This window comes from Monodelphis domestica, chromosome 3, assembly GCF_027887165.1.
Source record: "Monodelphis domestica isolate mMonDom1 chromosome 3, mMonDom1.pri, whole genome shotgun sequence".
Taxonomy (NCBI): Eukaryota; Metazoa; Chordata; class Mammalia; order Didelphimorphia; family Didelphidae; genus Monodelphis; species Monodelphis domestica.
Genome location: NC_077229.1, coordinates 188,415,584 through 188,433,428, shown reverse-complemented (window position 1 = coordinate 188,433,428; position 17,845 = coordinate 188,415,584). Strand labels below are relative to the sequence as shown.

The window sequence follows — 17,845 nt, the reverse complement described above, 5'->3', positions numbered from 1 at the left end:
TACCACGTTCTGAAAAAACTAACATTTATTTTGAAAAAAATTTTTTTTTTGAAATCTCACATCAGAGTGCTTTCTAGGATTTGAAACACTGATGAATTGATAATGTGGCTCACTCAGCTACTCAAGAACTGTGAAATGGAACTTCTCACCTGGAAATTCCCTTTTCGAGGTGGTAACAATTTCAGAAGGTAAGTTGGGGAATCAAGTTGCAGAGACTCATCTTTCCTTTACTAATTCTTTTAAGGTCAAAGCCATGGCAAATTCTTCCCCAGGGATACTTTCATGTTCTTTATATTATTTCTGATTTCTCCATCTTCCTAAAATCTGGACATGTTTGTTTTCTCCCAAGACCTCTTGCTTTCCTAAGGAAAGCTATTTTTTTTACACTCAGTGTTAAGAGGATTACCATTACCAATCTTACCATTAGATTATAGGACATCAGACAAGTTCAGTAGTTTTTTCTGATCCCCTGATATCACTTCATGAGATTAATTTAGCTTTAACCCCCCCCCCCAAAAAAAAACAACAAAAGACCCTTTTAAAAAATTGATTATGTGATTATTTCAGCATTGTTACTTCTGTATGCTGAAGGCATAGACATTCCTATATCCCACTTTAAGATATCACTTAGAATATGAGAATTTTGGAACTAGGAGAGAGTTTAGAAATTATCTAAATCAGCCTCATTTCATAGATTTGGACACCAGCCTAAGGCACTGTATGAAATCAACCCTCAAGATGACAAAGCTCATGCCTTTCAGTTCCAGTCCAGGGTTCTTACCATTATTACAAAGCCATCTTCGAATAGAAGTTATTATTATTTTAAATTTAATTTACTTATTTATATATTTTAGAATATTTTCCCATGATTCCATGAATCATGTTCTTTCCCTCCCCTCCTTCATTCCCCTCCCCCGCTGTAGCCAATGAGCAATTCCACTGGGTTTTTACATGTGTCATTGATCAAGACCTATTTCCATATTATTACTATTTGCAATAGAGTGATTGTTTAGTCTATATCCCCATCCACCCATGGGATCAATCATATGTTTTTCTTCTGCATTTCTACTCTTACAGTTGAATATAAGTTATAACATCATACCAATTGAGATGTAAGCTGTATGGTTTTGACATTTTTCTTTCATGTTACACTATATGCCCTTCTAGTTTATTTCATAAACTTAAAGCATAATATATATGTACTATATTTGCATACATATATTACATTGAGGTGACTGAAGAGAAGGATTACAAAGATGGTAGATAACCTTTCACATATCTTTTTTTTTTTTGCCCTAAGATATAACAGCTGTTATGGTACACATCTCCTTGACCTTATTATTATCATCCCTATTCACACAGGTCACTGCAGTCTAATATATTTGCTCGTAAACCCACCCACAAATGGCATGAATACTTTGTAGGACTGCCATGCTTGGAATATCAATTCTAAGTGCCTTTGGTAATAGGTAGAGATAATTAAATCCAGTTCAAAACAGCAACATCTCCCAAAGATTTCTGAAACTCTTAGAGATGACTTAGAAAATTGGCCCAAATTTTATGCCAACTACCATATAGAGTCTGAAAACAGACTTGAATTTGGTTAGATGTCTGTATTTATTTTACAACTAATGCCTGCAAATGAAATAAAGCAGATGCTCAGAGGCAGGTTGAGTCTCCATTACTATTATTTATTACTATACATTTATTAAATGCTCAATGTTAAATACATGTGCATTTTTGTATTCCTTTTGGGGCAATGCAAAAAAAAGTTTTCCTTGGAGGTTACTTTACTTACAGTGTGAAGCCTGTTTTAATACCAAAAATTTAGTATAGTTATACACTTTACAAATAATTCCTGGCTTAAGGGGGTTTTTTCTTAATAGAGGAAATAAGTTTTTTTCTTTAAATACTCTCTGACATTGATATAAAGCAGGGTGGGCAATCTGACTAGAGGTTCACTTTATGACTCGGGCTGAGTTTTGAGGGCCACACACAAATATAACATAGAGAGGCAATTATGTAACAAGCACAGTGCTAATAACTCTTGGGGATACCCTCAGTGGGCCAGAAGGAATCATTCACTGGCTCAGATGTGGCCCACACACCAGGTTTTATTTATCACCTTAAAGAGCATGTGCTTTGCATTCCCACATATTTTAGGGTCTGATTAATGATACCAGATTATGTGATCACAGATCTAGAGATGGAAGGAAACTTAGAGAACATCTAGCCCAACCCCAAACTTTTAATAAGGAGGAAACTGAGGCCCAGGAAAGTTATAATATTCTTGTTTGATGTTCGAGTGGTTACCTTTAAAAAAAAATCTGGGAAATTTCAAGATTTATCTTTTCTAAGAGGTTCATTTGGAGTCATCTTGAGTTGTCCAAAGGAGGAAGATATCAATTAAATGATCAACAGAAATTTATTAACCACTTAGTAAGTGACTGTGGGAGGGAGATTATCTTTCATTGACGGAGACAACATGTTTGTATATAAGGAAAAAAATACAAAATAGTTTAGGGAGGGAAGATGACAAGGGAGTGTGCTGGCAATGTTTAACAGCAGGCTGTCTGGGGTGGGGAGTATGCTGGCTACATCTTTAATCTGTATCATTATTTAATTATTTAATTAGTATTTAATTTTAAAATTAATTTATATCATTCCATCAGTTTCTTAAGTCTAGGCAATTAAGAAAACAATAAATCAAGGCCTGATTTTTAGCTCTTGTCAATTTCTGAGATGTAAATATTCAAGCTGAAAATTTAGCAATTAGGTCAGAGGAGCTGGTAGGAGATTGGTGAAGGCTGGTGTAGTTGGGGTTTCCAAGAATTTGGAGCTATAGAAACCTGAAAAGTAGGAAAGTAGAAAGCTGTTATGGAAGAAACCTGGGTTCGAGAGTCAGTGTCACTGAGTTTAAATTCTGACACTGCTGTTAATTATTGATATGATTATTCCTTTACCTGGATATTAGTTTTCTCATCTGCAAAATGAGGGGGTAGGACTAGATTATCTCCAAAGTGCTGCTTTTCAGTTCTAAATATATACTAAGAAAATAATTGTCAAGATCTAAAGAGTATTTGGGGGCCAGAGAGAGAAAAAAACAACCTTCCTTATTGTAGTAACTCAGGGTGGCCACAAAAAAAAATAGTATCTCCCAGAAGACCAGTTGAGAAAGCAGATTCTGGAGGGTTCTGACCAGTCTGGGAAGTGGTACTAATTTAAGCCTAGTTTTCTGTGGAATTTTGAGTATTTTTATTTAATAGTCAGACCAGTTAAAAAATTTGCACCTAGAAAAAGTACTTTATCCACCTCCATCTTGCACATGAAATTAAAAAACAAACAATTTTTAGGATTGTGGATTTAGATGTAGAAGGACTTTAGTGGTTGTTGAGTCTAATGCCCTCATTTTACATCTGGGGAAATCAAAGGTTCAAAGAGATGAAGTGATTTGCCCAAGTTCCCACAAGTAATAGTAATGTGCAGAGCTACTAGATGAACTCAAGTATTTTAACAACATTCAATGCTCTTTCCATCATACTATTTGAAAGCTCAAATGAGATAATATAAATGTTTTCCCAATATTAAACTGTTTCATAAATATCAGCTATTAGTGAGATTAAAAATGTTTTAAAATAATGTTAGTATTAAGAACGTTGTTGTTGTTTAGTCTTTTCAGTCATGTCCAATATTTCATGACCCCATTTGGGGTTTTCTTGGCAAAGATACTAGAGTGGTTTGCTATTTCCTTCTCCAGCTCATTTTATAGATAAGGAAACTGAGGCAAACAGAGTTAAGTGATTTGCCCAGGTAATAAGTGTCTGGGGCCAGAATTGAGCTCAGAGCTTCTTGACTTCAGGCTCAGAGCATTCTCTCCATTCCACCTTGCCAGCTGCCCTTGGGGCAATTTCTATTGTTTTATTTGCTCTAATTTCTTAGTAAAATCTCCCCCTTCCCCACCTTAAACTACATGTGTGTTCTTAAACCTGGATCCTAATCTGTTCCAGAGCAGAATTTTCCTTCTCAATCACTATCACAGAGAGACAGTATTTTGGCTCTAGAGCCAAGAAGTTCATGGGAGATTAGACTGAGAACACAGGGGGAATCCAGGCTAGGGCCATCCGTGGATAATTTCTATCTGGGCCTTCTAGGCCCAAACACATTTTTTGAGGGAGGAGAGTGACTAATTTTCATGACTAATATTTACAATCACTCAGACTATCTAATTTCAGTTAACATATTCTGGAAGATCTACATAACTAAATAGGAATCAAATCAAATTTATAAAAAATGATCAGTAATGCAAAGAAATATATTTTCTATTATTCTAATAATATACATTATATATTCTAATATATGACATATATTATGTTAAAGTATAACATATATAACATGCACTAGAATATTTTTATTTAGAATATTTATAAATATACAATATAGTCTAATTCTATACTATTGAAGTACTAATTATGAAATAAAATAATATTTTATTGCTACTCTGTTGCCAGTGTTGTAGCTACCTGATATCATCAGCATTATGAAGGCCAGTATGGGATGGCTCATTTAGTTAATTCTTGGTCACTGATGATAAATTGGTTGAATGATTACAATGTGCATTAACTTTTTAGTGGCATGCATGCATGGTGATAGTACCAGTTACCTGTCTCTCTTAAAGAGATGCTATTAGAAAAGGCTTGTGTGATCCCTTTTTTTAATATTACAATGATTTCCCAAAATTATATCTCTTCTTTTGAGACCTCTTTCAAAGCAAAAAATATATAAATAGAAATATATTAAAATATGTATAAATATATATATATATATAAATGAATATATGAATATAGACACAAACACACTTCTCCCCAGACATGTTTTGAGCATGTCCAGTTTGGTTAACATGGAACCTGCTGCTTTCTAGGGGACATCTCCTTTTGATTGACTGCCTGAATCTTTAAAAGTGGTGAGATTGAGCTATTTGCTCTATTTTTCACCATCTCGCAGCTCTGCTTTTTTCAGGGACTCATATATACTGTGCCTGGTATGGACACCATAAACTGAACCAGTGGAAGGGGAAGAACTTGCCTTTCCTTGCTTGCTTCCCTTTTATCCTTGTTTGGAGAAATAGGTTTGGTGATGATTATTTCTGCTGTTTGTCCTCTATTTCCTGTAACAGAAGTGATCCTTGTGGGTCCTAGCATTTGAGCCATGGTAACCTTATAACTACTCTTGGAGATAGGAAAGTTCAGCCAAACCAGGCCAGAATAGAAGCACTGAGAAGGCAGAGTACTTGGGAGTTGAGCCCCAGCGTGGGTTTTTGTTTGAAAATGTTTGGGTAAATATTTCTTTGTAATCTTGTAAAAAGTCCAGTGTAACATGATTATGCAAAATCAATTGATGCAGTGATAATGATGGATAGCATATGTGACCTTCTGTGCCCTCTGTTCTACACCCTTTTAAAAAAATTAATTGTTATCCAAAATTCTTTTTTAAAAATTAAGTTTAATTAACTTAGAATATTTTCCCATGGTTACATGATTCATGTTATTTCTCTCCCCTCCTCCCACCCCCCTCTCATAGCCAACGAGCAATTCCGTTGGGTTTTACATGTGTCATTGATCAAGACCTATTTCCATATTATTTATATTTGCACTAGGGTTACACCTTTTTAACTGAAGGAAAAAAAGTGTGTTTTACCACTTGATAGGAACAAAATGATGATTGTGAGGATTTTGGTTCCATTTTAGTGTTCTTTATAGTTACATTATTATAGTCATCAGGTATATTGTTCTCCTTGTTTTGCTTACTTAACTACATCATTTTATTTAAGAATTTTAAATGGATATCATTTTTTGAGCAAAGAGAGAGAACACTGATAGCTCTGAACGGGCTCTTGCTGGTAAATGTTTAACAAATGACTCCCTGAAAAAAAGTACATACAACACATTTTAAAATTTAATCTGCATTTTAAACATTTTCTCCATTACTTTTTAAAGTCTAAACAATCAGTGGTACAATAAATCAAATCCTGGTTTGTATTGATGCTCATGCTGAAAATGTGGCAATTGGCTCTTGGGAGTTGGTTCAAGTGGGCTATCACACACCTCTGCTCACCCTCATCACCACCAATGGAAAGCATTTTTTAAGTGCCTACTATGTGCCAAGTCCCAGGGATACAAGAAGGGGCAAAAGATAATCCCTGACCGTAAGGAGCTGGCAATCATGGGAGAGACAACATGCAAACAATTACATATAAAGAAAACTATCTGCAGGATAAGTAGGATATAAATAAGAGGGAAGACTGGAATTAAGAGGGGAAGGTTTCTTATAGGAAGTAGGATTTTATTTGGATCTTAAAGAAAGCTGGGGATGTCTGTAGTCAGAGTGGAGGAGGAATAATGTTTCAGACATGGAGGACAGTCAAAGAGAACATCCACAGCTGAGACATGGAATGTCTTATTCATGGAACAGCCAGAAGGCCAGTGCCAATGGATTAAAGAGTACATGTTGGGGAGTAAGGTGTAAGAAGACTGGGAAAGTCTGAAGACATTTCAAGGAATAATAATAAGTAAGCAGTAACATCTTCAATAAGAAAGGAAGAACTTTAAAGCACAAATAAATGTATTTCCCATAATCTATGGTTGGTAACCTCTAACAAGCTTCTGAACATAAATTTTTTTTGGGTGGAAATATTATGCAAAACTATCACATATGTAAAATAAGACGTGCAGTGTAGTGGATAAGACTTCTGGACTTGGAATCGAGAAGCCTTTGTTCACATTCCATTCCTGATAATTATACTATGTGACTGGACAAATAATAATTTTTCCAGTCCTTACTTCCCTCATTTTAGAAATGAGAGTGATGAATATTGATACTTCTAGGTCTACTGTTCTTTGATATATGTGACTTTATTTAGGAAAACATTATATGAATCAAAGTATCTTTGTACTTTTTCAGGGTTGATTCATAGAAGTGGCTATGCTATGGTGAAAAGTGCATTGGATTGTGAGTCAGGGGCTTTGCACTTGAATTCAGATCCTTACTAGTTGTGTGACCTGTGGGAGACAACGATATCCCTTTGGTCCACTGTTTTCTCCTTTTGTATAAGAAAGAAACACTAGATAACCTCTAAGGTTCATTTTAATTCCAAATGATTTGATATTAATATTAGAGTTTAGAACTGGAGCATCTAATCCAACCCTTTCAATTTACAGAGGAAAAAATTGAGGCTCAGAGAGATGAAGTGATTTGCTGAGATCACACAATTAATGATGAAGCCAGGGCAGGATCCAGAATCCAGTTGTGCTGCCAATTATCTCAGATTTTTAGCCCAGCACTCATCCAGCAAACCATCATGCTTCATAGTCATTCAGCAATTACTGACTGAATATCTCCTCTGTTAGTGTGGAACACTATTAATTGACAGCTAAGTGATGCAGTGGATAGTGTGCTGGGCTTGGAGTTAAGAGGACTTTGTGAGTTCAAGTCTGGCTTCAAACATTTATTAGAGGTTTGACCTTGGGTAAGCCATTTAACCCTGATGACTTGAGTTTCCTCATCTGTAAAATGAGCTAGAGAAGGAATGGTGAACCACTCCGGTATCTTTGCCAAGAAAACTTCAAATGGGATCAGGAAGAGTCAGAAATGACTGAATAACAAAATACTATTAATTATCTGTATCTCACCTTCTATAGGAAGCCTTTTCTGACCTCCCTTAATTTTAAAGCCCTTTATCAATTGGATTATCATCCAATTTATACTGTATGTAGTTTATTTGTACATGGTTGTTTATGTTATCTTCCCCAATTTAGAGTGAGAAAATCTTGAGAGTAGGGAATTTCTTTTTCTTTTATTGGTGTTCTCCATCACTTAGCATGGTGCTAGGCATTTAGTTTAATAAATATTTTTTGACTGACTAGAAAAAAGTTTTTTTTTTTCCTATCCCCCCCTTCAAAATAAGAAAAAATGTCAGGATAGAAAATTTGGGGAAAATGTTTTTGTTTCAGTTTTCCAGGTTTCCTTCCCATTTACCGTTGCCCTACCCTTAATCCTACCAATCCACTCCTTAAGACCCTTTCATTTTCCCTTTAGAACTCACTTTGGTTTTTGTATTTCTTGTCAACCTAGGATTTTGTATGTATTTTTAAAGTTTTATCTTTATTTTAATAACAAATTTCCACATAAGTTTCCCAAAATTATATGATTCCCATTGTCTCCTTCCCTGCTCCTAGAGCTGATAAGCAACTTTATCTGGGTTATACATGTATTATATTGATAATATTCTTTTTTAGTTTTATCTTTATTTTAATAACAAATCTCCACTCAAGTTTTCCAAAGTTAAATAATCCATATTGCTCCCCTCCCTTCTTCCCTCTCCCCTCCCCGAGCTGATAAACAACTCTATCTGGATTATACATGTATTATATTGATGGCATTATGATGTTAGTTTTATCTTTATTTTAATAACAAATTTCCACAAAAGTGTCCCAAAATTATATGGTCCATGTTGTCTCCCTTCTTCTCTCTCCCCTCATGGAGCTGATAAGCAATTCAGTCTGGGTTATGCATGTATTAGACTGATGGTATTCTTTACAAGATACATGGTAAGATTTGGGGCTAGGCTCCCCACACTGATGAGGTGGAGGAGAGAAATACATGCACAGCAGAGCTTTAGGCTTTCTCAGCTGACTGGGACCAAGGAACAAGGCCCTCATCAGCCAACGGAGTGGGAAATCTCTTGATGCAAGTCCTACCATTGGGCCAGGAGTTGGAAGGGTCCAGGGAATCTAGGCTGAAGCCTCAGGCTGCTCTCAGTCCTTGGGCAGGCTCATTCACCAGCTCACACTTCCGCAGCTCACCAGCACCCAACAAATGCAATTTTCAGACCTTCTTGCAGACCTTCCATCAAGTGACCTCCTCTATCGATTTTTGTGTTGGGAAATCTTGTCAATAGGAAGGTGATGACTTTAATGGCTGTTTCTTGACCTACTTCACCCTTTTTTCTTTTCTTTCAGATTTTTATAGGAAGAAGCCTATTTTTTAAAAAAGCTTGATGGGCTATCAGAATGGTTTCTGAAAGCTGTGGACCCCTCATTTCTGAACAGCTCGGAAGGGGCTTATTAACCATTTCCCCATTTCGTGGGTGAAGGGAATGGAAAGAGGTGATTACCAGAACAGCTGAGGCAGATGCCTTGCTAATTGGGGGGCAGTGAAGATGGTTAAGGGATAGCAGGTGGGAAACCAGACCTGGTGAAGAGGAGAAGACACGAGGAGCTTGTTGAGGCTTTAGACCAGGGGTCCTCAAACTTTTTACACAGGGGGCCAGTTCACTATCCCTCAGACCATTGGAGGGCTGGACTATAAAAAAAACCAAAACTATGAACAAATCTGTATACCTCTCTCTGGGATAGAGGAGGCTGCAGTGATGGCTGTGATGGGCCTGTCACATCTTGCACAGGCCCATCACTGCCACCACTATACTGGGCAGCAGTATATACTGTGTGGAATCCCCTCCCCCAGATCACCACTCACCATGCTGATGTTTTCCATTGTGCAGCCCCATAATCCTTTGCGCAGCACCTCGTTCTCGTTCAGTTACTCTCAGAACAAGGCGCCACGCAAAGGATTATGTGACCGGAAGTAGTATTGTACATGAGCAATGCCACACTTTGTGGTGCCGCCACATACAGCTCCTTTTGCTGATCACCAATGAAAGAGACACCCCTTTTGGAAGTGTGGTGGGGACTGGATAAATGGCCACATGTGGCCTGTGGGCCTTAGTTTGGGGACCCCTGCTTTAGATGGTTGAAGATGCGAATTGTCTTTCTGCACTTGTCACTCATGTTCCTTGTATGTATCTTTCCAATGTTATATTCTGAAATTTTTAATTTTACAAATGTTTAATTCATATTTTTTATTTTTATTTTTGTTGTTGTTGTCATTTACTCATTCCAGTCACATCCAACTCTTTGTGAATCTTGTTGGGGTTTTCTTGGCAAAGAGAGTGGAGTGTTTTGCTGTTTCCTTCCCCAGTCCATTTTACAGGTGAGGAACCTGAAGTAAACAGGGTTAAGCCATTTGCCCATAATCACATCTAGGAAGTGTCTGAGGCTGTTCTTGTTTCAGGCCTGGTGTTCTAGCTACATTACTTTAACATTTTTAGTCATTTCTTTATGTACTTTCTATTCCTTCCCAACCAATGACCTTCAACATACAATAAAGAAAAACAGGCAAGTAAAACTGACACAGATACTTTATTATTATTTTTTTCAATGATCAAGCATTTATTTTCTTTCTTCTTCCTCTGCCTCCCACTGGAAAAAAGAAAAACTTGTAACATATGCATAGTCAAGAACATTTCCAAGTTTTTCATGTTAAAAAAAATATGCCTTAACAATTCTGAGCGACTTAGGAGAAAGAATGCTACCCACATCTAGAGAAAGAACTGTGGGAGTAGAAATACAGAAGAAAAACAACTGCTTGATCACTTGGGTCGATGGAGATATGATTGGAGATGTAGACTCTTAAACATCATCCTAGTGCAAATATCAATGGTATGGAAATGGGTCTTGATCAATGACACAAGTAAAACCCAGTGGAATTGTGCATTGGCTACGGGAGGGGGGTGGGAGTAGGGGAGGAAAAGAACATGATTCGTGTAACTATGGAAAAATATTCTAAATTAATTAATAAATAAACTTTAAAAATATATGTCTTACTCTGAATCTTGAGTCTATAACTGCTTCATTAGAGTGTGAGTGGATCAGGTTTGGTCATTGCAATGACCAAAGTTTTCAAGTCTTTTATGTTGTTTGTTATTAGTATATAAAATGTTCTGGTTTTGTTCACTTCATGCTGTATCAATTTATACAAGTCTTCCCAGGTATCTCTGAAGCTGTTCCTTTTGCCATTTCTTACAGCATGATAGTATTCCATTGCATTCATATATGTTCAGCCATTGATGAGCATTCCCTAAGTTTCTAGTTTTTTGCCATTTTAAAAAGAAACCACTCTATGTTTTTTTCTTATGTTGTTCTTTTTCCTTTCTCTTTGATCTTTGAGTATAAAAGTAATAGTATCATTATTGGGTCAAATGATGTGCATAGTTTAGTGACTTTAGGGGTAGAGTTCCAAATTGCTTTCCAGAAGAGCCAGACCAATTCACAGCCCTGTTAAAAGTATGGCTCTGTTCCTATAACCCTTCCAATGTTTATCCATTTACTTTTTTGTGATTTTTGCCATGAATGTGAGGTTAAAGTTCAGAGTTGTTTTAATTTGCATCTATTAGTGATTTGGAGCATATTTTCACATGGCTGTTTGAAATTTTTCCAATAGAAAACTTCCTGTTTATATCTTTTGATCATTTATCAATTGGGGAATGGCCCGAAACCTTGTGAAAATGTTATCTCTAATCTGCTTTCTAACAGAAAGGAAGTGTATTTCCTTCTCCTTTTCCCCACCAGAAGTGGCTATTACAATCACACAGAATTTAGCTGTTTTAGTACTCTTTGTTACATTATTGTAGTCATTGTTTTTTGGTTCTTATTTCACTGTATCATTTCATAGTCTTCCAAGTCTTCTCATTTGAGTTTCTAATTTTTTTCTTGTGCAATGCAGAATGATCCCAATGCATTTATATACTACAGCTTGTACCCTAATTGGTAAGCATCCATTTTGTTTCTAGTGTTTTTTGTTTTGTTTTGAAAATTCTTGTGTGGCACCTTTATTTCTGTGTTTGATTTCCTGGAATGAGATCCAGCTATGGGATTCCTGGGTCAAATTTTACAGGAATAATTTATAGACTTTTGTTGCATAATTTTAAATTGTTTTCCCAGATGGTTGTACAGATTTACCATTTCTACTACTGTATATTGTTGTTTGTCCTTCTACAGATACTCCATTATTCAGTTTCTTTACAAAGTTTGGTCAATGTGAGATGAAACCTGAGTTTTAATTTTCATTTCCCTTGTTATTCATGATTTGAAACTTTCATATAATTGTTTGAAGTTTGCAAATCTTCTTTGGAACATTTATTCATATTCTTTGACCAATTATCTATTAGAGAATGGTTCTTGACTTTAGGGAATTTTAGAATGTATGACACACATCAGATTTTTATCAGCAATATTTGATGCCAATATACCCCCCTCCCTAATTTACAGTTTCCCTTTTTATTTTAACTACATTTACTTCATTTAGGAAAAAGCTACATTTTACAAACTCAAAACTGCTCTTTTTCTTTTATTATATTCTACATTCTTTAGTTAAATGAAGTTATTTATTAAAATGCAATCCTACATGTTCTCTAACTTCTAATGGGTCTCTTTCAGCTCTTAAGGTTCTAATGATTTTTCTGTGAAGAATTTGTCACTATCTGCTTCCTAGCGACATCAGATTTTGTTAGTTTAATTGATGCTAATTAAGTCATCAAGACAGCATTCTAAAGTGTGTTTAATTAACTTAGAGATTTTTTTCAGCATGTTTTTAAGTACTTATCAATTGGAGACACAAATGTCTTCTGTCTCCCTACTCCCAAAACCTTTCTTAAGGTTTGGACTGAACAGTATGTTGGGTTTATTGGTCTTTTAGGTAAGATCTTGAAAGAAATGATTGAGAAAGGTACCTATAAATGTTATGAGAGCCTGGGAGATTTGATTCTTTTTAACAAATAGACAAATAAAATGGAGCCCAAACTAACAATAATAACAACCCCTGTTGTAGGTTTCATAAAATTACAGATTTTCAGAGTCCTCAGAGGCCTCTGTTGTCACATAGCGCAGCACTCTCTGCAACATACTCAACTGGGCATTGAACCTTTGCTTGAGGTCCTTTAGTGACCCAGTATCTTTCACACCATCCCATTGCATTTTAGAAAGGTTATTTTAAGCCAAAAATTTCCTCTTTGCTTATTCTTCTATTTTATGTAGTTTAGATAAAATTATCTGGATTATTGTTTTGTGAATTATTTAGGAAGAATAGGATGTATATGAAAGTAGAAAGTAGTGTTAAAGTTGTGTTTGCAATTTTTCAGCATATTACTCTATTACTAATGAAACTTTGGGCATGTCTAGTTGCCAAAACCCCTCAATGTGTACATTGTTTAGACTTCTTTTGGGGAAATTTCCCATTTGAAATGCATATTAGCCCCACGGCACTCCTGTTTAATCTTTGAACAGAAGTCATTAGACCTTTGGTGGTAATTAACCCCTCATTAATTATTAAGGTAAAATATATAGAGGGGAAGGGGAAAAAAAGAAAAATAGGGACAAAATATCTAAATAGCCTGCTGATAGGGTATTCAGAAAAAAAAAAAGAGGAATGAACCAGAAGCCATTGAAGAATCAAGATAAAATTAAGAGGATAGGAAGAAGCAATGACCAAATAGGAATAAGAGAAAAGTGGAACTAGGAAAAATAAATAAGAAATGTGTAAATGTATAAAGTTAATAGCATATATGAATCTGAGTGATTATTAATAACCTTATTTGTTACATAAAATAGAACTTTCAAGTCAGGTTCAAGAGACAATAGGCCAGTGATTTTTCTGTGAAGTCTCAGAGCAGAAGAAATAAAACCTGTATTTTTTCATTCATTTAAGCTACACTTACATTTCTGGGCTCTGCCTTTAGGAAAATGCCTAGACTTGTATAAAATCAAGCATTTTATTATTTTGCCTTCTCTTTCATTTCGACTGTAAGAATTTCTTCTTCTGCATTAGAGGAAGGGGTCATAGTGATGATAAGTGATGATTTAGGGTTTTCTCTAGATAGGACTGCCTTTGTTATTGGCTTGGATACTTCCTCTTCTCTAACATTACATTTGGGCATGTTCAGTGGTTTTTCCGCTGGTTCTTTTCCTTGGTTTTCTATTCCTTCGATTTTTTGTTCTTTTACCTCAATTTTTTTCTCCTTTTCCTGGGGGGGGAAAGTATTAGGCAGAATTAGCCCTGAAATCAAACAAAGGTCTCAACTTCAGTTGGTCATTTGTTACCTTAGTGGTCACGGTTATATCTTAGAAAAGGAATCTCTGAATTATTAGTCTTCTCCAGGGAAGAAAGTCTCTGCATGCAGAGAACTTTAACAAAGAACTTCTGATTTAAAATGTAGGGTAGGATTGGGCTCATGCATTTTTGCATTTGCCAAAGGATTCTCCACTTCACTACCATTTAGATAGTAGAAGCTATTAGGTTCAAAGTACTTATGACATGAGTTTCTTTTTCTATATGTACAAGCTGCTAAGGAGAGAATCAAATAGAAATGAACATCTCTCTCTGAGGGACATTCCTTTTTCTTTGTCCCAAATATGCTTAGCTAGATGCCACTGGATACCCTAGAACTTGTACAAGGGGTTTTTAACCTGGGATGATAAATTATTAAAATTTTTTTTGATAATTGATCATTTGGACACAATTATTTTTATTTTGTAACCCTATGCAGCTAGGGTGGTACAGTGCCCTAATCCAGCCTCGAAACTTAATAGATAGATAACCCTAGGCTTTCATTTAGCCGCTATCTGACTCAATTTCCTTATCTGTAAAATGGGGATAATAATAGAATGTACCTCCTAGGATTTTCAACAAATGAAAATATGTATAAATAATAAATAATCTTAATAGTTTGCAATCTTAAAGTACTATGTAAATGCTAGTCATAATGCTAAGTGGCAAAGTAGAATGCTAGGCTTGGAGTTCAGGAAGACTTATCTTCCTGAGTTCAAATCTTACTTGGACACAGTAGCTGTGACACTGTGGGCAAGTCACTTAACTCTGTCTCAGTTTCCTCATCTGTAAAATAAGTGGGAGAAGGAAATGGAAAGCCACTCTAGTATCTTTGCCAAGAAAACTAGTCAGATACAAAAGAACAATAATAACAAAAAAGTCATTATTTTGAGTTATTTAAATTAAAATTATTGAAATAATAATAAAAACATTCTAAGAAGAGGTCCATAGGCTCCCCCAGATTGCCAAAGGAATTTACGACATAAAAAGATTAAGAATTCTCTTTTCAGTTTCATTGCTACTAGTGACCTATTTATTATTTTTTTCAGGGACAGGCATATTATTTTATCCCTGAATTATTATTTTTAAATAATTATAATTATAATTATTTGTAATAATTATTATTTAAGTTACTTGATGGTCCTCAATATCAGCTTCTATGTGACGAAAGGGTTGGACTCACTGACCTCCCAAATTCTTTTTTGTTATACATCTGCCTTGATTTCACCATTTTTCTGATGGCTTATTAGAAATAATTTGGGCTGGGTATAAATTCTTAGAAAAGGCAAAATGAATAAAAGGGCAAACGTGATTTCATTGGTGCAGAGAACTTGTAAATAAAAGGAAAACAAGCTCTAAAGTGCCATTTGTTATTGCTCAGCTGTGCCTGACTCTTCAGGGACCCTCAATGGGGTTTTCTTGGCAAAAAAACTAGAGTGGTTTTCCATTTCCTTTTGCAATGGATTAAGGCAATCAGACTAGGTAAATTGCCCATAGTCATGCAGCTAGTGAGGGACCTGAGACTGGATTTGGACTCAGGTCTTCCTAATTCAGGCCCAGGGCTCTATTATGGAGCCACCAAGCTGCCTCATTATATGCCATGCACTGTGCTAACCAAACACTGAGAATGTGAATTCCAAAGCAAGACAGTCCTTTCCCTCTAGGATCCTCCATTTCAATAGGGAGAAACAACACATGGGATCAGGAATAAAGTATTTGCTTTGGAGTCAAGGAGATATGAATTCAAGTTCTGACAGATCCACATTAGCTGTGGGATCTTGGCCAAATCACTTCTTAGTACCTTGAACAACTCTCCAAGACTATAGGTTGAAGAATAGATTCTGATCTGCATTGGTAGACTTAAAAAAACAACAACTAGAAGTTCTCTGCACCAGTGAAATCATAGATTTGTCCTTTTTTGCTCTCTCCAAATACACACAGACATAGTTTTTTGGAAGGGAGGAGGGTGTTTATGGAACTCCTAGCCCAGAATGTCCCTCTAATGTTGAATTAATAATCTTTCATTTTAGAGTTGCCTGGAGGCACCGAGAGATCAAATAGTTTGCTCAAGGTCACATAACTACTGTAAGAGGCTGTATTTGAACCCAGGTCTTCCAGAGTCTAAAATTGGTTCTCTTATGTATTATCCAGCATAACATGAAGACATGGTATGTATACAGTAACCACATCCAAAGATATATACACATATATCTTTGTGTATCCGCTATACACATCCAAAGATACATATACACATACATGTGCAGATACTTTTATATATATATACATACATTTTTTTTCTTCAGTTATTTTTCAATTGTATCTGATCCTGACTCCATTTGGGAATTTTTTGGCAAAGATACTGGAGTTTGCCCTTTTCTTCTCTGCTCTTTTGACAAGGAAGGAAACTATGTGACTTGCCCAGGGTCAATGAGCTAGTGAGTCTCTGAGGCCAGACTTGAACTCAGGATGATGAAGGTCTTTCTGACTCCAGGTGGTGCTCTATCCACTGCACCTCTCTCTCTCTCTCTCTCTCTCTCTCTCTCTCTCTCTCTCTCTCTCTCTCTCTCTCTCTGTCTCTGTCTCTCTCCTCTTTTCTCTCTCTATCTCTCTTTTCTCTTCTCTTTCTGTCTGTCCATCTCTGTCTCTCCTCCCTCTCCCTCCATATTTCCCCCTCTTTCCCTCTCTTCCTCTCTCCCCCTTTCCCTCTCTTCCTCTCTCCCCTTTCCCTCTTTTCCTCTCTCCTTTCTCTCTCCCCCTCTCTCCTTCCTTCCTTCCCTCTTTCTCTGTCTCCCTCTCCTACTCCCTCTCTCTCCTCCTTCTCTTCCTCTACCTTTCTCCCTTTCCTTCTCTTTCTTCTTCTTCCCATCCTTCCCCCATATATGCATACAAATATATGTATACACACACACATAATCTTTCTATCCTTATCACTATCAATTCTAACCTTCAACTCTTGTTTCTATTTCTTGTGTGTGTGATTATAAGCCTGGCCCCATTCTACCTTCTAGCTTTTTTTATACCTTTCTTCCTTTCTACTCTTGGATCCCATAACATGCCTCCCCACCAACCCCTTGCTGCTCCTCCCACAAAAATGCTCTATTCTCCTGACTCTGTACTTTTCCAGTGCCTGGAATTCTGTCTCATTATTTCTATTTTCTGTCTTCTTTGAAATATCAGCTAAAATCTTACTTTCTACAGGAAACCTCTTCCTAACCCCTTTCATTCTAGCACCTTCCCTTGCCTGATGATCTCCAGTTTCTTCTTAACATGTCTTGTTTGTATATGTTTATTTACATGCTGTCTCCCTCCTTGGGTTGTGAACCTCTTGAGAGTACGAACTTTTCTTGGGGGGGAGGAGTGGGATTATTCTTTATATATTTAGATAGCATAATACTTAGAAAATAGTAGTTGCTTAATAAATGCTTGTTGAACCACTTCTTTCAGCCTCAGTTTCCTTATCTGTAAAATGCAGATCATGCTAGCATCTTTCTTTCAGTGTTGTTGTGAGAATCAAATTACATCATATATGTAACAATGCTTTCCAAACTCTAAAGGAGCTGTCCCGTGCCTCCATCCTGGCCCCCCAGATCCCTTGGGAAGTGAATGGTTTTCATTCACTCATTACCTGTGCTGCTAGTTCTTTCTTCAGTCTGAGTAGTCTCGAGAGACTTGCTTTACCTGAGCCACCCAACAGAGCTTTAAGCATTTTGGGTGTCTCTTCTTTGGGCGGGAAGAGCAGGGCAAAACCTTTCACTGGAGGTGGGGCCTCTGAAGGTTTAGCCTTCTGTTTTAGAAGTAATCTGTAAACACACAATAAGAGAAGTCATTCTGCAACTCTGGGATAGTTTGG

At 36.4% G+C, this 17,845-nt stretch overlaps 1 protein-coding gene and 1 long non-coding RNA gene across 2 annotated transcripts in view; one reads left to right on the top strand and one right to left on the bottom strand.

Annotated features, from left to right (window-relative positions):
- Positions 1–59: 59 nt before the first annotated feature.
- LOC103094207 (uncharacterized) lies at positions 60–10,600 on the top strand. Its single transcript, XR_465182.3, has 3 exons — positions 60–188; positions 9,015–9,161; positions 9,955–10,600. It is a non-coding gene; the product is annotated as an uncharacterized LOC103094207 (long non-coding RNA).
- Positions 10,601–13,641: 3,041 nt separating this feature from the next.
- CNGB3 (cyclic nucleotide gated channel subunit beta 3) overlaps positions 13,642–17,845 on the bottom strand; it is an 84,564-nt gene continuing 80,360 nt past the window's right edge. Inside the window, exons 14-15 of the mRNA XM_056821046.1 lie at positions 17,621–17,795; positions 13,642–13,912 (exon numbers count right to left, since the gene is read on the bottom strand). Coding sequence (XP_056677024.1) covers positions 13,664–13,912; positions 17,621–17,795 — 424 coding nt within the window. The 3' untranslated portion in view covers positions 13,642–13,663. The remainder of the gene's footprint in view (positions 13,913–17,620; positions 17,796–17,845) is intronic.